At 36.6% G+C, this 18,540-nt stretch overlaps 1 protein-coding gene and 1 long non-coding RNA gene across 3 annotated transcripts in view; both read right to left on the bottom strand.

Moving 5' to 3' along the window:
- Positions 1-1,850: 1,850 nt before the first annotated feature.
- On the bottom strand, positions 1,851-10,690 carry LOC139137839 (uncharacterized). The gene is made up of 3 exons (XR_011553453.1): positions 10,496-10,690; positions 8,420-8,608; positions 1,851-4,350 (listed from the first exon to the last, which is right to left on the bottom strand). It is a non-coding gene; the product is annotated as an uncharacterized lncRNA (long non-coding RNA).
- Positions 10,691-10,898: 208 nt separating this feature from the next.
- Positions 10,899-18,540, bottom strand: part of LOC139137832 (uncharacterized) — a 30,983-nt gene continuing 23,341 nt past the window's right edge. For both annotated transcript variants that reach the window (XM_070706120.1, XM_070706111.1), the window contains one exon: positions 10,899-11,141. In XM_070706120.1, coding sequence (XP_070562221.1) covers positions 10,923-11,141 — 219 coding nt within the window. In that variant the 3' untranslated portion in view covers positions 10,899-10,922. The remainder of the gene's footprint in view (positions 11,142-18,540) is intronic.

Here is an 18,540-nt window from a genome sequence, read left to right as displayed (position 1 = left end):
ACATGATGTCAAGTCCGATATCCTTCATTGAATCAGCTCCGATTCAAACAGTCATACATGGACTTTGCAATAACATAAGCCGAATAGGAACATTTCTTACCGGCAATCTCGAAGTTGACTTCTATTCATCCAACGATGTTTAGTTTGTTTCCTTCCAATGTTTTCACACAAATTCCAGATGTCTGCAACAGCGGTTTATTCCTCGAACTAGGCAAAGTATGACGTAACTTTTCACTTATTATGTCCTTCCAGGTCCAGTGTCCGTTAACATCTTGACATCATCATCACCAATCTTTCCATCAATGCTACAGCTATGATTAATTGTTCCGATAACATAAGTCCGTATTTCGTCCTCATTATTGTCATCGGTGTCTACTTTCTTTGTATCTGTTAATCCAGGGACATCATCAAATTTAATGTCTGCCATTCGGGTATCCCCTCGTCTGACGGCAGTTTCTAGTTTGATGAATTCTGCTGTTGTCGTGGTTGAAATTGACTTGCTTGCTGCTGTTGTGGCGGGAACCAAGTCGGTGGGTTGAATTGAGCAGGCTGCTGTGGCTGAATAAATGGATATCCAGCAGTCGGCTGCATTTGCTGGGACATTTGTGGCTGTTGTCGCTGATGTTGGCATTCAGGACAATGACGCTGCACATGCCCAACATGGTGACAAATATTACTGATCAGCAACCATTGGTGGTTCCCTGGTTTCTGCCGGGCTGTATAATTCTAGCGAATTCCTCCAACGGCTCACCTGGCTGATTGCAATTATACAGTTCGTTGAAGAAAAGTCTGTGAGTTTCTTTTGGCAGGAAATTTTCTCTCAGGGCCGCAGTAACATGGTCATAGTCGTACTTGATTTGATCGTTCAAGTCGTTCCAAAAGCCAGCTGCAATTCTCATAGATAGGCAGGCAATATTTCAGCTTTTCGTTCATCCGACAACCTATTAGCACGGGCAGCGCGATCAAATTCCTTCAGAAAAGTTTCAACGTTGTCACCAAGTCTTCCATAAAATCTTGATGCAGTTACAACAGTTCGGGCTTCAGTATATGCGGCCATATCGGGATATCTTGAAACAGGGGTGTCGATTGATCATTTTCTATGGCCTGGCATTATAATACAATCAATGTTCGAGCAACAAAAATATACGTACCAATCCTTTGAATGATGAGCGTCACCAAAATATCACGTCGAGCAGAAGGCGCTGGCTTGAGTCAATCCCTCGCTGCACACCAAATATGTTACGTAGCGTGGTTGTGATGTAGCTATTGTTGGATACGTACACTCTGTGGCAAGGAACGTCCAGTAGTAGAGACGGCAACAGGTACACAAATATACTCTAAGTCGTAGCACTTTATTCAGCTGAGTAACACAAGTTACACGGTAAAACTTCTCTGTCTCACACTAGTCTAATAATAGGTGTCAGTCACGGTCAATGTCGTCTCGGGCATCTCGACAGGTTCCACCTTAGGACACTAAAATGCAGAGTTTATATTGATTGAATATCTTGCTTTGTCATGACTTTGGTATGCGTCTATAATTAACTAAAGAATTAACTAACGACAGTCTGCATGGGTGAAAAAGACAGGTTAAGGTCGCTCCAATCAGTACATCTGTCAACATAGTGCAGGAGTCCAGCTTAATTGTCCGGTCAGTGTTAATGACTTAAGCTGTTGTGAAAACAATACGTTCACTAAGAGCGGATGCACGGTTACATCAAAGTCTAGTAGATAAACAAGGGAATCATTCTCATGATGTTCAACGTGTAGAAAGGGTTAATATAGGTCACAGTCATTTTAAGTCATACAATTAAAATAAAGAGATAAAATATTTACTATCGAGTGTCTATGTAACAGTATAAAATATCACTTTTTTGGCATTATTCCCAATTTGCTTGACCCCTGTGCATAATACGGCATCAAAACTGGTCTGATGAAGGCCAAAAGAATAATCTAGAATGAAGTTATTTTCTGATCCAGTTTTGGCGTTGAAGTAACACCCAATGATGAAATGGATGTAATTTGAACAGATGATTCAACTGGTAGTCAAAGCTATCATGTTCTCTACAATACAATCTGGTTTTAAGATTACAACAGCTAATTACAATATCTTTGTCAAAAAAATGCTTTTATCAAGAGGAATAAATACACAATTTTCAAGATCAGTTTGAATTTTCAATACATTATCGAAAATGGTTTACTTTACGTACAATGCAGTGCAACCTCTTGTACGTCCATTTTGAGGATTTCGTTAGGGTATGTTTTGTTTTTACTTTCAGGATGGGGGATCACAGTTGCATTAATTTCCTCAAAAAAAAAACGTGCGGGTGGAAGAATCCCCATTTCATATTGACGGCACCAAAACGCAACAAGTTATAGCACGGTAAACGTTATTACATATAACATATCAGTTACATAATTGTGTAAACTAAAATTATGACTTAGTCATTGTTTAATAGTGAAGTAGTCTTGTAGAAAAAATCTTTAGCAAAATCTAGTAAAATCTAGAAGAAAAACCTGTACTACTGTCACTCTGGCTGCCATCTAAAATTCAGTTTCACAATCACATTTAGCATGACTGCTTCAGTTGCGTTGATTGTAATCTTAACATCTAACACTGAAGTGGCAACAGAAGTTTGAGTCCAAGGGACTCAACGTTTAAATCTGGCCGTTATTGTTTATTTTGTGTGTATGATTAAATTTTTCCAATAACAAGATTCAAAATTATTGTTGTTAACTATCTTTACCTAAAATTGCATAAACTGTGAATCTTAGATTATAGGTCAAGCAAGAACTGAAAGTAAGACAAGTAACTAAACTACTCAAAAAGGCAAAACTTACATTTAATCGTGCTAAAAAGTTTGGAAAAGACATCAATAGCAGAGGACTGTCTGTGTAAAAATTTAGCGGTTTACTGATCAATCATAAAGATCGATTGAATTATTATATGAAGCTCATTCAAAATATATATACACGAAAGAGTTATCGAAATGACATAGTCCTGGCTTGGTTGATAAATTTTAAACTGTTAATGGAAAGTGAAATTGGTCAAAGCACATTTGGAAAATGGCTGAAAAAGTATTGACCTTGTATCGATGTGCATTTGCACTGTTAATGTAGCAATTAGTACAGAAAGAATTATTTGTGTAATAGTAGGGTATAGATGTGGAGTAAAAAATTAAGCACAAAATGGCCGCCAGGCGGTCATATTAGATTGTATTGCAAAGAAATCGACTTGCATATATAAGTCACAATGTGCTGCGCTTGTGCCAAGTTTGAATGAAATCGGTCTAAGAATATTTGAGTATATGGCTTTGGATATGGAAAAATCAAAACAAAATTGCTACCTATCCAGCATATTCCATCATATTGTTGAAAATATCAAACATGCTTATGTGTGTCATGGTGTGCTTTCCTTGTGGCAAATTTGAAAGAAACAGTCATAACATGTTGCTGCAGTCATGCCTTGTTAAATGGCCGCCCGGTAGTCATATTGGATCATATCAAAAAACAAAGTAATCTGCATAAGTATAGCACTGTCTTTGAACCAAGTTGAGGAAATGGACAAGGGCATGTCTGAGATATCTAGATGGGCAGATGCATGGATGGAGCCTCATCTATAAGCCCCCTTGGACTTTGTCCATAGGGACTAACTAGCAACTGTACTATAGACCAGGTACTTGTACCAAGTTTTAAAAAGCTCAACAGGCGCATGTCTGACAGATCAGCGTTGACGCCCACATAGACGCATGCATGGACACAGAACCCAATCTATAAGTCAGCCTGGATGACTTATTAATCCAATGACTTTATGATTTCTCACTGCATTCAGTAAAATAAACATTGAATATTGAAAGTAGCTCAATCATTGTATGGCAGAAAGATAATATCTAAGGTTTGGCTTTTCTTAATGCCTTTTACTTTTTCGTCCTTTGATTAATGCATGTTTCAGTTTATTCCAAGTTTTTTCTGTACTACCCTTTCTAAAATCTACGTAGTTGTTTCCCTGAAGTAATGGTTCCAGCTCTAATGGATTATCTATTAAGTCTGACAAATGTAATATGACAAGACTGTCTTTAGCGTCCAAAAATTTCCTGTGGTAAGCTAAACAGAGCTCATGAACTGACCAGCTGCTTTCTATGAATTTCTGTGACAGAACTACCAGTGTCTTCCTGCTTTTATGGATTTTTTCTGACATGTTTGATATTATGTCAACTCCAATCAATTCGTCCTGTTCACTGTAGTACTTAGTAAGTTGCCATTCCCTTTGTATCTTCAGTAATAACTGGTCTTCCACAAATTTTTGATCATCTTCACAAGATGAAATGAACACGTCATAGTGGTACTTGGAACCTTCAAATGAATGAAGGACAGTGAAAACAAAATTATAATCTACATACATTTCAATCAGTACATATAATCTATTTCGAACGAATGTGACATCATTGAAGACAAGGGTTTACCCAACGCAGTGGCAGTATCCCTATCAACAACTTGCTTGCTAATCCAATTTGTGAAAATTGTATTCAACATATTGATAATATATCTGTTCAGAAAGAAAGGCAAATCATTCTTTAAAAAGGAAAATGCATTATCATTTATAATGACAATATTTTAATAATGTCATTTACATCATGTACCTACATGGATGGTTGGATAATAGAGAGCATTTGTTAATATGATTTTCTAAAATGTCCATCCAGTGATTTAAACAATCCTTGTTAAAACGCATAAGTAATATTTCGGGGAAAAGGGTAATTCTCTGCATTATATCTTTCCCTGAAGTCATTTCCCTTCTGTCTGAATACAAATATTAACAGGCTTATTACTGTCTTGCCATGCAAGTGCATGAACACTAGTACTTTTCTTGCAGGTGGAACTCACATGTTTCATTTGTGTTTCCCCAACATAGCTGTATCCCTCCTCGCCTACAAGCTCGCACTTTTGCGGGGTGTGATAGTGTATATTCAAAATTCTGTTTTTCCACGACGAAATGAATCCATGTGTAAATGCAGTTTGAATGAAAGTTAGATCTTCGGGCAATTCAGCATGGAATTTAAAGTTATAAAATTGGTCAGAATGAGTCGGTATGAGGTCAAGGAATAATTAACCAGATATGAACTCAAAATGCTTACGTGTTTCAGTTTATATTGCAGTAGTCTCACAGTGTATTTAAACTTTTGCCACATGTTTGCAACTCAATTCGAAGTGTTATGATCAACATCATGAACAATATTCACGGCAGATTAATTCCAAAGGTCAAGAAGTATGTGAATATATAATTAGCCGAAATAAAAATATTAAATTTATTTGAGCTCTGTCATATTCCAAAGGTCAAGAAGTATATGAATATATAATTAGCCGAAATAAAAATATTAAATTTATTTGAGCTCTGTCATTGTATCACCACTTTACATAGCAAGTGCAATGGCATTTGGTCACGTCCTTCAGGCTGTTATGCCAAACTACGAAAGCTCATTAGATATGCAAATGATAAATTGGCTGACATGAAATTGTAAAATATTTTCCACTTATACAACATAATTGTCTCATCAATATACATAGCAAGATTCTGAAACATTTTGGAGTCCTTCCAGCCTTATATCCCAAATAGGAAAAGTAAGTTGAATGTGCAAATTAGTGACTTGCTAACACAAAAATGCTTAACAACTTCTTTTCATATTTTATCATACTTCAATGTACATACGAGGTTTCATCAACTTTGATGAAGTCAATTAAGACATATCCCTAATTAGAAAAGTTAGGTTGATGTGCAAATTAGTAACTTGCTAACACAAGTCATCGTTGATGACACAGTCCCCAATTGTTAATGGGTACTTTGATTACATGTTCTCAGAGAGGATAGAGTCGTCTTCATTAATTAGGTCTGTGATAAAATTACTTTGATACAGATGGCGCTCAATGGCCAAGAATGAGTTCCATGGTGATGAAAACATAAAACCAATGTAGGCCACCATCCTAAAGTTCATAAACTGAGTCAACTAGGAATTAATCAACAGGATGTTGCAAAACGTTTTTGCATACAATCCTAACACTTAACAGATTATCACTGGTACCATATTTCATAAAGTTTGATGCAGTATTTACAACACTATGAGATCAACATCTGTATCAAGTTTCATCACATTTGACGTTGTATTAATTTGTGGCTATATCACCCTAATTAGGAAAGTTCATTACTTATGCATTTACAAATTAATTAAAATGACACTGTTAAATGTCTTTTTCAATGTTTAAGCAATGTGAGCTTAACATCTGTACAAAGTTGCATGAAGTTGATGCAGTATTTCTTGACATATCAGCCTACTTACGAAACTTCAATAATTGACATGTTACTGCTACATGTGATGAAACAAATTGACGAGCATGTGTATGAAATAGGTCAATGTGCTCTTACCAACTTTGAATGATACTGGTGGAAATATGTCTGAGTTATGGCTCTGTACATTAGAAAATTGTAGCAAAATTACCGCCATGCAGCGATATTTGATCTTACTGTTTAAAAAATCAACTCGTACATGTATGACATAAGTCAATGTACATGTTCCAACTTTGAATAAGACCAGTTGAGACTTGCCAGAGTTATGGCTCTCGACATGAAACAACCATAACAAAATTGCTACCATGTGGCCATATTGGACCATCTCGTGAAACCAATCGACAGACATGTGTATAAATAAGTCAATGTCCTTGTACCAACTTTGAATAAATTTGCTTGATACATGTCTGAGTTATGGTTCCGGACATGAAAAAATCGGAAAAAATGGCCACACGGCAGCCATATTGGATTGTATCACAAAACAAATCAATGTGCATATGTATGACATAGGTCAATGTCCTTGTACTAAGTTTGAATAAAATTGGTGAATATCAGTTGAGACGTGCCCAAGTTTTGGCTAAGGACACGAAAATATTGTAACAAAATGGCTGCCATGCAGCCATATTGGATCATATCATGAAGCAATTTGATGTACATATGTGTGACATAAGTCAATGTCCTTGTACCAACTCTGAATAAAATCGGTTGAGATATGCCTGTGTATTATGGCTCTGTACATGAAAAAATTGTAAGAAAATGGCCGCACGGCAGCCATATTGGATCATATCACATAACAAATTGACATGGATATGTATGACATTAGTCAAGCTCCTTGTATGGTTACTTTGAATAAAATCGGTTAAAACATGTCTGAGTTATGACTCTGTATATGAAAAAATTGTAATAAAATGGCCGCCTGGCGGCCATATTGGATCATATCACAAAACAAATCGACGTGCATCTGTATTAAATTGTTCAATGTCCTTGTACCAACGTTGAATGAAATCGGTTGAAACATGTCTGAGTTATGGCTCTGTACATGAAAAAATCGTAGGGAAATGGCCGCACGGCAGCCATATTGGATCGTATCACCAAAAAAATTGACGTGCATATCTATGTCATTGGTCAAAGTCCTTGTACCAACTTTGAATAAAATCGGTTGAAACGTGTCTGAGTTATGGCTTTGTACATGAAAAAATCGTAATAAAATGGCCACCTGGCGGCCATATTGGATCGTATCACAAAAACAAATCTGTATGACATATGAAGTAATCCTTGTACCAAGTTTGAATGAAATCGCTTCTTGCACGGACGTGCACACGCACGCACGCACGGACGCACACACGCACGGACATGACCAAATCTATAAGTTCCCGCCGGACTGTGTCCGTGGGGACTAATAAAAATGCTTAACAACTTCCTTTCATATTTTATCATACTTCTTCAATGTACATACAAGGTTTCATCAACTTTGATGAAGTCAATTAAGATATATTATATATAATTATTATATATAAGATATATGAGTTAAATATTCCGAATTAGAAAAGTCCATTAAATATGAAAATTAGCAATTGACTTTCATGTCACACCTTTATGTCTTTCATGGCAGATAAATCCCTGTATGAAGCTAATCTCATTTAATTTATGTGCAGCTGTTATCATTATATGTCTGTGTTTACTAAAGTCACTAATTATGCAAAAGAACATGAAATGTGCAAACCACAAAAAACTAATCAGTTCTTGCCATTTTCAAACAAAATCTATCTATCAAATTCAATTCTGATCTGATAAGCCGTTCTTGAGATATTGGGCACACAGACAGACGGACAGACATACCGACAGGCAGGCAGACAGACATCGCTGCGACATGAGCTCATGTGTGTGAACACGTGAGCTTAAAACACACCTGTTCTGAGAATTTTAATTGATGAAATGCTTAGTATCAATCCTATTGTACAATTAGTTTTGATATTTAGCATTGTGCAGTATCATCTTTTGTATTCAGGTCCTAATAAGTTATACAATCACAGTTCGAGATCGATTCAAATACCTTTTAAATGACTATAAATTTACACTTACATTGATGGCGAAACGTTAGACCCAAAGCAGAGATCTTTTCCAATAGAATGTAATTTCTCTTCATCTCCCTTTCTTTGATTTTTTTCTGTATATATTGACACATTTTGACCAATAACAATATTGCTGACACAATGACAATCACCCACTTCCAAAAATGGATCAGAACTTGTAATAATAAGCTTGAAATAACTGCAAGAAAAATGGATCAGAAGTTATAATAATAAACTTGAAATAACTGCAAGAAAACAAAAAATCTGCCAAAGCCGAATCAACTGAACTATTTTAGCAATAAACCGCAAATTTATGCAGCATACATAATTGGACAAACATGAAATATTCTATTTCATTTTATTCATCAGTTTTTGGTTTTGGTGTTGTCAAAACTGTTTTCTTCGTCGCACTAAAATTCAGTAATCTTTCAGGCCTTAAGGGACTTATGTTTGACTATTTAACGCATTTTCACAACAAAATTACAAAGTTGATTTTTAAGGATAAAGTAAGCTCATGATTAAACACAAAATGAGTGACTATCTCTGGCATTTTAGTATGGTTTTCCACTGTCACTATATCAACAAAATACACAAGACTATGTGTCAAAACCGGACAACGATGATACATATAATCTCACCTAGCTATGCAGAGAGGTTGACAAGTCGGCATATTTTCTGCGGAAATTTCCTATTTTGCCCCCTCCAAATTTAAAATTTTTGTGTTTAACCATGAGCTATATGTACGCATGGCCCTTAAATTGGTAACAGGACAGTTACTTCCCGGACATTTAGTCCCCTGACATTTGCCACCTACCATTTACCCCCGGCTATTTACCACCGGACACTTACCACTCGGAAACATGCCACACAAGGGATTTACCACCCGGACAATTACCCCCTCTCTTAAAAATTAATCTGTAAGGATGTTTTATTCATCTTTATTTTAAAACAGTTTCAACTTTGTTTTGACATAGCATAGATACTGTCTATTATTCAAACAGCCTTATGGAGTGTATTTTATATGCGATGATGAAGGAATTAGTAAATATTTTGAAGCTTTTAAAAAACATTCTACCCGTAAAACATGAAACTGAAGATGTGTGTAACTTTCGATGCAACCCGGTTTTGACTAAAAGAAGACAAAATGGAAAAAAGACAAATATTATTAGTTGCCTAGTGTTATGGTCAAGGCTAGGTTGAGGGTAAGGCAATAAAATGATTCGTATATTAGAGAAATCATTTTAGTCCGTTAACACCATAAAGTTGTTATTTTAATGTCATTCATAAGCGCGATTTAAAGACTCATCTCTTAAAGCACTATGGCTAATGTATTGGAACGGTCACCATTTTTCAGTAACCGTTGATGCGTGATTTATTTCTACTGTTTACTAATGCTTTCTCCGTAGAATTTTGATTATTTTTCACTTTGACAGTTTTGCTATACCGAAATTTCATCATTTTAACCGTGTTCATTTTTAACCTCATTTGATTGTTTTTACACTTTACGTTTCTTGTCTTCCTTTCCTGGTATGTTTATCGATTTAAATGTGTAAAGCGCACTGAGTCGTATATGTAGTGTGCTTTAAAAGATATAAATATTATTGTTATATTATTATTATTCATTTATATTATTCATTTATGCATGGTTAAACATACAGTGTCAAGTTCAAGATTAACAATTTCAACCGACAGCCGCAGACAACCCCGCGTGGCGTAATGGTTACAGAGAGGGTCTTTTGTATCGGGCGTCAGGGTTTGCTTCCCCCTGTTAGGCATAGGGTAAACTTTAGAAGGAGTAAACATTAGAATGTATGGTAACACTTGCATAACACAGGAGAGAGGTCTAGAAAAAACGCAAATGCAGTCTTCGCGATTGTTCATTATTGACATCATTTTCGACCGAGCAATATTGTCGCTATAAATAGTATTGGGTGTAAATATCCGGGGGTAGATGTCTGGCTGGTAAATGGTTGGTGGTAATTAGCCTGGGGGTAAATGTCTGTTGATTGTCGAGAGGGTATTTGTCTGGGTGGTAACTGTCCTAGAACCCTTAAATTAACCATTTGTTTATTTAAGGCTACGCTACCTCCAAACCACAATTTTATATGTGTAACCATTTGCGATAATATCTTGACCTCATATGCGGTGGCCTCCAATTGCGAATTTATTGTCCTGAAACGTTGTTGTGACTGCTGCTGAAGCATGATTAATTTGGCTGACATGCTTTGTACATTTTTGTATGGTAACTGAGAATCCAACACTTTAGATGCCAGCTTCTTCGCTGAAAATAAACCAAAAAAATCATTATCGAACACTTTAAAAATAATGTTCGCACAATGTAGTTATAAATGATCTCAGCTACACCTGAAAATGTTAAGTCACAATAGCTCTTCAGGGTAGTTTTTCTGATGAAATCGCCTCTCTGGCTTAATAATCATATACATATCATGATATCATGTGGATCTTGTGTGGGAAAAAACACCAAATACCTTGTTTTTTCCAATGAAGTGGCTTTAATGATGAAGCTTCTTCACTGTTCTCGGAAACTGTAATTTATCTCCATCGTCAGCTTGGTCATATTTCCTTAAGTTAATAGACCCTTCGCACATATATTTACCATAAAGAGACTCAGTTATGTTGAATAAAGAGAGGAAGGATGTGAACTGATGACGTGAATTGATGAATTTGTAGTATATGTCCGATGTCCCAATATGTAGACCATCTTCTTTGACCTGGCAATGGAGTGGGTAAAATGTAAGTCAGTCAGCTGATGATGGCTGTAAATCTGGACAACTTTCACAATAACAGTTTGCTAAACTGACAGTTCCGATAATGGCTCGACCACCAAATGCTTATAACACATCTGTGCATATTACATGTATTGAATGTACAAATACGAATAAACATAGGGCCTGAATCTATTAGCTCATGTAAACTTCCTATGCAAGTAGAGGGAACGGGTACTTCGAATCATGGTCACTCCATAAAATTTTGTGAAGTGACCATATCCTAATAGAGAGAGAGCAGAGTAGTTTGAGCAAACACAGATCGGTCGCATGACTTCGTGAGTAGCCGTGAGACAGGTAGCAGCTCAATATCTGGTGTGCAAATATTTTCCCTGGTGATAACTTTATTACATCAACATTCACTGACATAAAGCAAACCACCACCACCATCACCAACATCACATGTCGAATACTGGTCACTTCGTAATTGACAACATATGACATATGCTGGAATGACATTTAGGTAAACTTTAGTATTCCTATGCCATGGGGACAAACTGTGCACCACTTCTTGCAGACCTATTTTTGTATTCATACGATGCTGAGTTCATACAGTCGAGTCTCTTCACAGTGCTGATTAGTTTGAAGAATCTTGCACTGTAAAACCAGCAGACGCTAGACGCGTCTTTACATGTTAAAAATGTGAATGTCGGTGTTCAAATTTGAACAACTAGTGTTCATATTATTAACACTAGTGTCAATATTGTCAATGATGTTCTAAACCTGAACACGATGTGTTAACAACCATCTGCTTCATGTGTTCAAAAACTCAACATTACAGAAATTGAACAATACAATGAAACAATTAACAATCTTTAGGTTTTTTTTACTTTACTACGGCTATATTAAATTTACTACTGCCTCGCAAACTTTTAACAGATTTTGAGGTAACGAATTTCACGCCAAGTAAAAAATATTTCCGGTCTACAATTGCTGAAAGCATGTTTTTTCTAAAAAGGAGGTATACAAAATAATTTTACACGAACAGGATTTGGATTTTAATGTAAATTTCTCAAGTGTTAGGTGCCATATAGCTGAATGTTGCAATATCGCAAATTACTTATAAAAAACAAGTGTAATATAACATTGGTAGATTAACTCGACCTAACGTCACCATCAAATTATCCCAAATTAGTTCCAATCGTGTTCACTTTTATTACGGGTTGAAATTCTGAAAATTTGAAAGGAAAATCAGAAAACCACCATGAACTTTTTAATTTTAACATCGGAGTGAAAGGGGTGTTCTACTTCTAAATACTTTGTGTTCAAGTTTGGTGCCTTTTCTTATCCCATGATGCATCGTAACGAAAGTTGCTACATTTTTCTTGTAAACGCGCGCTGAAGTTGTGATCGTGCGGAAGCAACACCAGAAAGGGTAAGTTTTCTCTCCAAAATAGTAAAAGGTGTTAAATTTAAAGCATCTGTATTATTATCCTTTGAAATTAATTGTATTGCACTTTTGAATAGCTAAAGTACGTGAAGAAACATTTTTTCTTTCAGTCGCTGGTATACCAAATACTTGCTGTGAATACACAGTGGTACTTTGGGCCATGGCCTGTCGATTGCAATCAAGTCAATGGTCATCGCAACAGAACTGTGGCGATAACCCTTGACCCGAGCGCGATCGATACGCCGCACAGTACCGCTGCGTAATCACATGTCCTTTAGTTGACACAATCGCATGTAAAACACCAATTAAATATCGCAGAGTATACAATGTATTGTTCCAGCATGTGAGAGTTTTCCTTTTTACTTTTAATTAGTTAATGACATGAAGAAGCAAATGTAACAGGATCGAAAAGAGGCACTGTATATGAAGTCTCCCCTTTTCCTTAACCTAATCAGCCCCTTGAATTTCATTTAAAGTCTCATCTCGCCATATTACCTATTGTTGCATTATTTTCAGGATGTGAAAAATTGGATTTAACTTGAATCGAAGGGTTGTTACAGAAGCTGGTGGTACAGATATTGAAGAAGATGAGTGTATAGGTAGTTGTCTGGAAACAAGCTTGATAGCCTCAGTTCATGTATATCTCTAATTTAGATTTAAACTTTCAAGGGCCAGTAACTAAATCTTGATAACTTTCTGTATTTTTCTTCTGAATAAATCTAAGCTTTGGTAGCACGCTATGATAAACTAAATGTTGCCGGAGAATAAGCTTTCACAGATGTTTAGTTCCCTTATCAGATGCAAGGGTGGAATTAAAGCTGAAAGCGACCGAAAATTCAGAGTGAAAATTGTCCACCCTGAATTACTAGATTTTCTGAAATTTTCACTCTGAATTTTCTGTCACTCTGCATCTGATGAAGGAGACTTCAAGTCTTTGATAGCTTATGTTCCTGTAACATTTAGATGATCATAGCCTGCTACCAAACCTTAGATTATTTTGTATTGTAGCTCAACACGTCTCTTGTTGTCAGCAACTGTTTTTAGCTTGCTTACAACTAAATAGGTGGATGTGTAGTTTTGTCTTCAAATTTGTACATCCAAAGGTTTTTCTTCAAAACTGCCTGTACGAAACCTTTAATATTTGAATTACACGTCCCAAGGGATTACCCTAATCAGATATGTTCAAATTATGATGAAATATGCAAATTTATATTTTTGAGGCTAATTATGCTATTTTATGGCAAAAACCGTCTCCTCTTTTACTAGTGGTTTGACGCCCACAGTATTTGGTTAACATGTACCTAAGAATGACCTTAGTAAAATGTGTGCTGTTTGTGATGAAACATTCAAAATTTCATATTTCAAGGCAATTTTTGTCATTTTTGGTCAAAAAATCTTTAAAAAATCTTCTCCAAATTCAACAGCTTTGATATGTAGGACATAGGTCTCTACTGATAGGCTTTTCAGATTTTTCAAATTATGCAGAAATGTTAATTTGTATTTGTAAGACATTACAGACATTTCAGACATTTTAAGACAGGGATTACCAGAATGTGATCTATTCAAGTTATGATAAAATCAGCATTTTTTTAAAATTTTGGGGTGATTTTAAAGAGTATTGAGTATTGAGTATACATTTCATACATATACGTGTTTTCAACTCAATAAGAAAGCCAAATGTTGAGCTTTTTCAAAAGATTCTTTGAATGTTTTTAACAAGTATGAACATAAAACGTAATCCACAATATTTAAGTAAAACTTGTTTTATCATTTCTTTCGTCCATAGTTTTTAAAACGATTTACAGTGTTTATAGGGTTTTCTATTGTTTATGTTTTTGATAGCAAGGTGTTAAGGCCATTGTATTTTCCTCTGACAAACTTTACAAAGTAGCGATGTATATTTGCCCATTTTACATTATAGTATTGTATTTTACTCTAGGAATGTTTGTGTATTTTTAGAATAAAATAATTCTACCGAATATCAGTGGTCTGTTTAGCTATTTCAAGGCTTGAACACCCCCTGAACGCCCAAAATTAAAGGTGTTCGACAAGTTCGCAACATGTGTTCAAGCCTTTCAAACATTTATTGTAGAACGGCGTCCATGTGTTCAAAATCTGTTACAGCCCTTTGAACGCGTCAATGCGTTCAATTTTTGAACACGCTTCATGTGCAACGTGTGCCTAGTCATGGAGCACCATGGTGTTCAATATTATGTCTGATGAACACGTAGTGTTCAAAATCTGCACGCATGTGTTCAAAAATTGAACGTTGGTTGAACACGTAGTGTTAAATTTCTGAACGTCTAGATGCGTTCAAAAAGTGTTAGAGAAAGGCGTTTAATTGGTGTTCTATTATTTACTTTACTTTACAGCGTGGTTGTAGCATGCCAGCAGGGTATCCTTACCCATTCGGGACACCTGTTATCACCACTTAACTAGTGAGTCGAGATTGCATAGTTTTATCAGATTTTTTGCTTTGTTTCTTGGAACAGGTGATTGCCTTGTCTTGAATGATAACGATTACTTGAATTGATTTGATGACATATTCATCATGACCTAGTCAATAGGGATATCTGGAACAATTTATTAACTTAAAAGTTGTTTGCTTATTAAGACCTTGTTCAAACTGTCCTCAGATAAACTTTCAGCCAGTGTCTTTCAAAACCAAGAATAAAAATTACTCAACATCACCACTCTTTGAAATTCGAAATGGCTATAATCCTCATGTTATCTCCACGGGTGAAATATAGTACCCGGTTTTCACAAAACTAAGCCAGTGTTTTGCTGAATCGCCTGTACTGAGCCATCACATGAGTAGGCCATTAACAGAATGTTGTAAAAGTTTGAGAGTCAGAATTAGTTTCTGTTCCAAAGTCCTCGTATCTCTTTGACACAACTTGTTTTAGAACAGAAACGTATTTCTGGTTGCAAGAAAATACTCAGTTTCATTCCTACATTAGTTGGTTTGGATTGCTCCTTGTAATGAAGAGTAGATAACGTGAAATGAGAAATCATGGCTGGGTTACATGATCAAATTGTGGCTGGGTTAGATGATTAGGTCTTTACTATAGTGAACACCAGCTTCTATTCCTTCTGATTACAATGTCTTGACAATCAAAACAACCGAATTTATTAAACAATGCAGGGTTGAGCAGAAATTTTGATTAAACAAGTCATTGTCAATGACATAGTCCCCACTTGCTTCACGAATTTGTGAACAAGCCACGGAAATGATGGTGAAGTGATGTTTGTCATTGATATCAGTGAAACGATGGAGAAAATGTGTTGTATTGATGTGAATGTACAGTTGATGTCTGTTGTATGAATGAAATTATTTGGCTGAATTTGAGAAATGAAGTTAGGTATGTGATCAAGTGTTCTGAGTGTTTGTAGTTTATACAGAAGGATATGGGTGGACAAATGTAGAAGTCCCTTACATGGAATATGTCTGTAGGTATAATATTTTTTTCAAATTGTTAACCTGATGCATAACCTGTTAACCTGAAGCATATGAGTAAAATATGACTAATTGGTACAAAGGAAAACAGAGTAAGGTACAAAGGAAAATAGAGTAAAGTTATTAGTTGTATCCGTCAATATTGCTATCGTCTTTATTGTTCTTTTACAACTGGTCTGTTCCGTAACGTGTGTTTTATTCAAGCCTCAAAATGGCGAACTCTCGCTTACAAGGAAGTAGGGGGTCAAAGGTGAACAGCATAATTAGCATAGCCTTTGCATGCCTCAAGCCATATCTCGTAACATCCCCCTTCTCATAAAAAAACGAAACAACAATTCAACAAATCCACTACAAGAAATCGGATTTAACAATATAACATTAAACTGGTCCAATAATCGTTGCCATTCAAGGTAATATATTACCAGGTCCATGGGACAATAGTGATTTACAAATTTAAGTTGGACCATCCTGAACCACTGATAATTAGTGGTGGTACCAGGTGTCCGGAATGGGTAAGCGTACCCTGCTAGCATGCTACACCCATCAGGATTGGTCCCAAAATTGTCTAAATATTGTATGAAATGATACAGTATATGAATCACTGTAATAAGTCAAAGCCGGGAATGCTGTCGTTATCATTTGTGTGACCGAGGTGTCATATTTGACCACAATGTCGTCATATCGACTGTAGAACTTTTTGAAAGTCCTAACGAGTCTTTTTGTTGTGTATCCTTGTCTCAGTAATTTTGATGCCAATGAGCTGTGTCTCAGTTGAAAATCAGTCTTTGAACAACAAGTCTTTGAACTAGGGTTCATGTATAGATTTTGTTTCTGCATTCGTTCGTTCATTTGTTACTTCATTCATTCCACGATAATGCCCTAGTTTCTATTCTGCATGCATAACTGCCGAACACTACAGTCAAGGGTCAGTAAAGCTACTTTAGCACAAAATCTTTGAAACGTGCTGGGGGTTAACAACCCTTGTACGCGTGCGTTGTGTAGGTGCTGATGATATATCTGGAGCAGTATTCCCATTGCTGTTGTCATGTGTTGTTTTCACACTATCTGGCCGAGAATCCTGTGTTGATGATTGATGGCGCTTTGTAGTTGGAGATTCACACTGTATGGCGTCCTTTTTGGCTGTTGGTGGCATCTTTTCCTTTGTTGCTCGTAGAAATTTACGATTACGACGATACACTTGACCATCGATGTTGACATGGCATGAACAAGGAGCGACTTGTGCAAGGCAGGTTCCCATGCGCCACTTCTTTTTCTCTGTCAGTTGGTAGTGGTTTCATCCGTACTGTTTGGCCTAGTTGTAGCTCTGGAAGTTTCTTTGCATGTTTGTCATGGCATAGTTTGGATTTTTCTGCGATGCTTGATCCCCTCTGTAACTCCCTCTACAACTTTGGGTTGAAGACGTCGGTTTGCAGTTGGCAATAATGTGCGTGTGCGCTAGAACCTTTTCGCTAGAACCTCTTCTGGGTCTGGTTTAAGACCTGATGATGTCAACAAATGCCCATGTATGGTACTGCTGTTAGTCTGAGTTTGAACTTATTCGTGTTATGCTTTAGATTGACTTCTCTAGCACGGTTCAGAACTTTCTTCAGTTTCTCATCATGATCTCTATCTGCTTCTTCCTTTGTGTCTCCACAGCCGTATACTAAGATGTCGTCTACTATCACTTCTGCACCTGGTAACGATTTTAATACTTCATGTTGCCTTCTTTGAAACTCTTCTGGTGCACTATTAATACCAAATGGCATCCTTACCAACGGTAGCGCCCAAATGGTGTCCAGAAGGTTGTTAGATAACTACTCTTTTCATCTAACTTGACTTCCCAAAATCCATCCTTGGCATCGAATACAGTGAACACTTTGGCGTTGGTGAGTCTTGGCAACGCTTCCTCAATAGTAGGCATTGGATAGTGTGATCGTTTCAATGCCCTGTTCAGATCACTCGGATCTAAGCAGACTCGTAGTTTACCAGGTTTCTTGAGTGGAACCATACTGCTGATCCAGTCAGTAGGAGTGGTAACTTTGGCTATCACTTTCTATTTCTCTAATGATTCAAGTTTTGCCTTCAGTTCTGCTCTCATTGGGGCTGGAACTCTTCGTGGTTGGTGTCGTACTGGTTTTACATTTTCATCAATTTCAAAGTGGTTTTCTCCGGGTAGACATCCCAGACCATGAAAAACATCAGCATACTCTGTGAGTACTTGTTCTTCAGCCATCAAGTCATTATTGCTTTGTTGTTGCTCAGGCAGTGTTCTACTTTGTCTTGTGTTATCAACCTGTATTGTATTAGCTAGCTGTTCTACATTTACAGTGAGTAGTTGCAGTCGCTCACATGTCTCCGCTGATAGCAGGGGTTTCTGCATAGAGTCGGCTACCTGAAATATCAGGCTGTATGTGTTACCTCTGTAGCGGCATTTCAAGTCACACTGTCCCTTTGGATATATGGTTGTACCTCCATACAGTCTTAATTTCACTTTGCTA

This window comes from Ptychodera flava, chromosome 1 (genome assembly GCF_041260155.1).
Source record: "Ptychodera flava strain L36383 chromosome 1, AS_Pfla_20210202, whole genome shotgun sequence".
In the NCBI taxonomy this organism is placed as follows: Eukaryota; Metazoa; Hemichordata; class Enteropneusta; family Ptychoderidae; genus Ptychodera; species Ptychodera flava.
The sequence above is the reverse complement of the archived record's forward strand: the minus strand, read 5'-3'. Positions and strand labels throughout refer to the sequence as shown.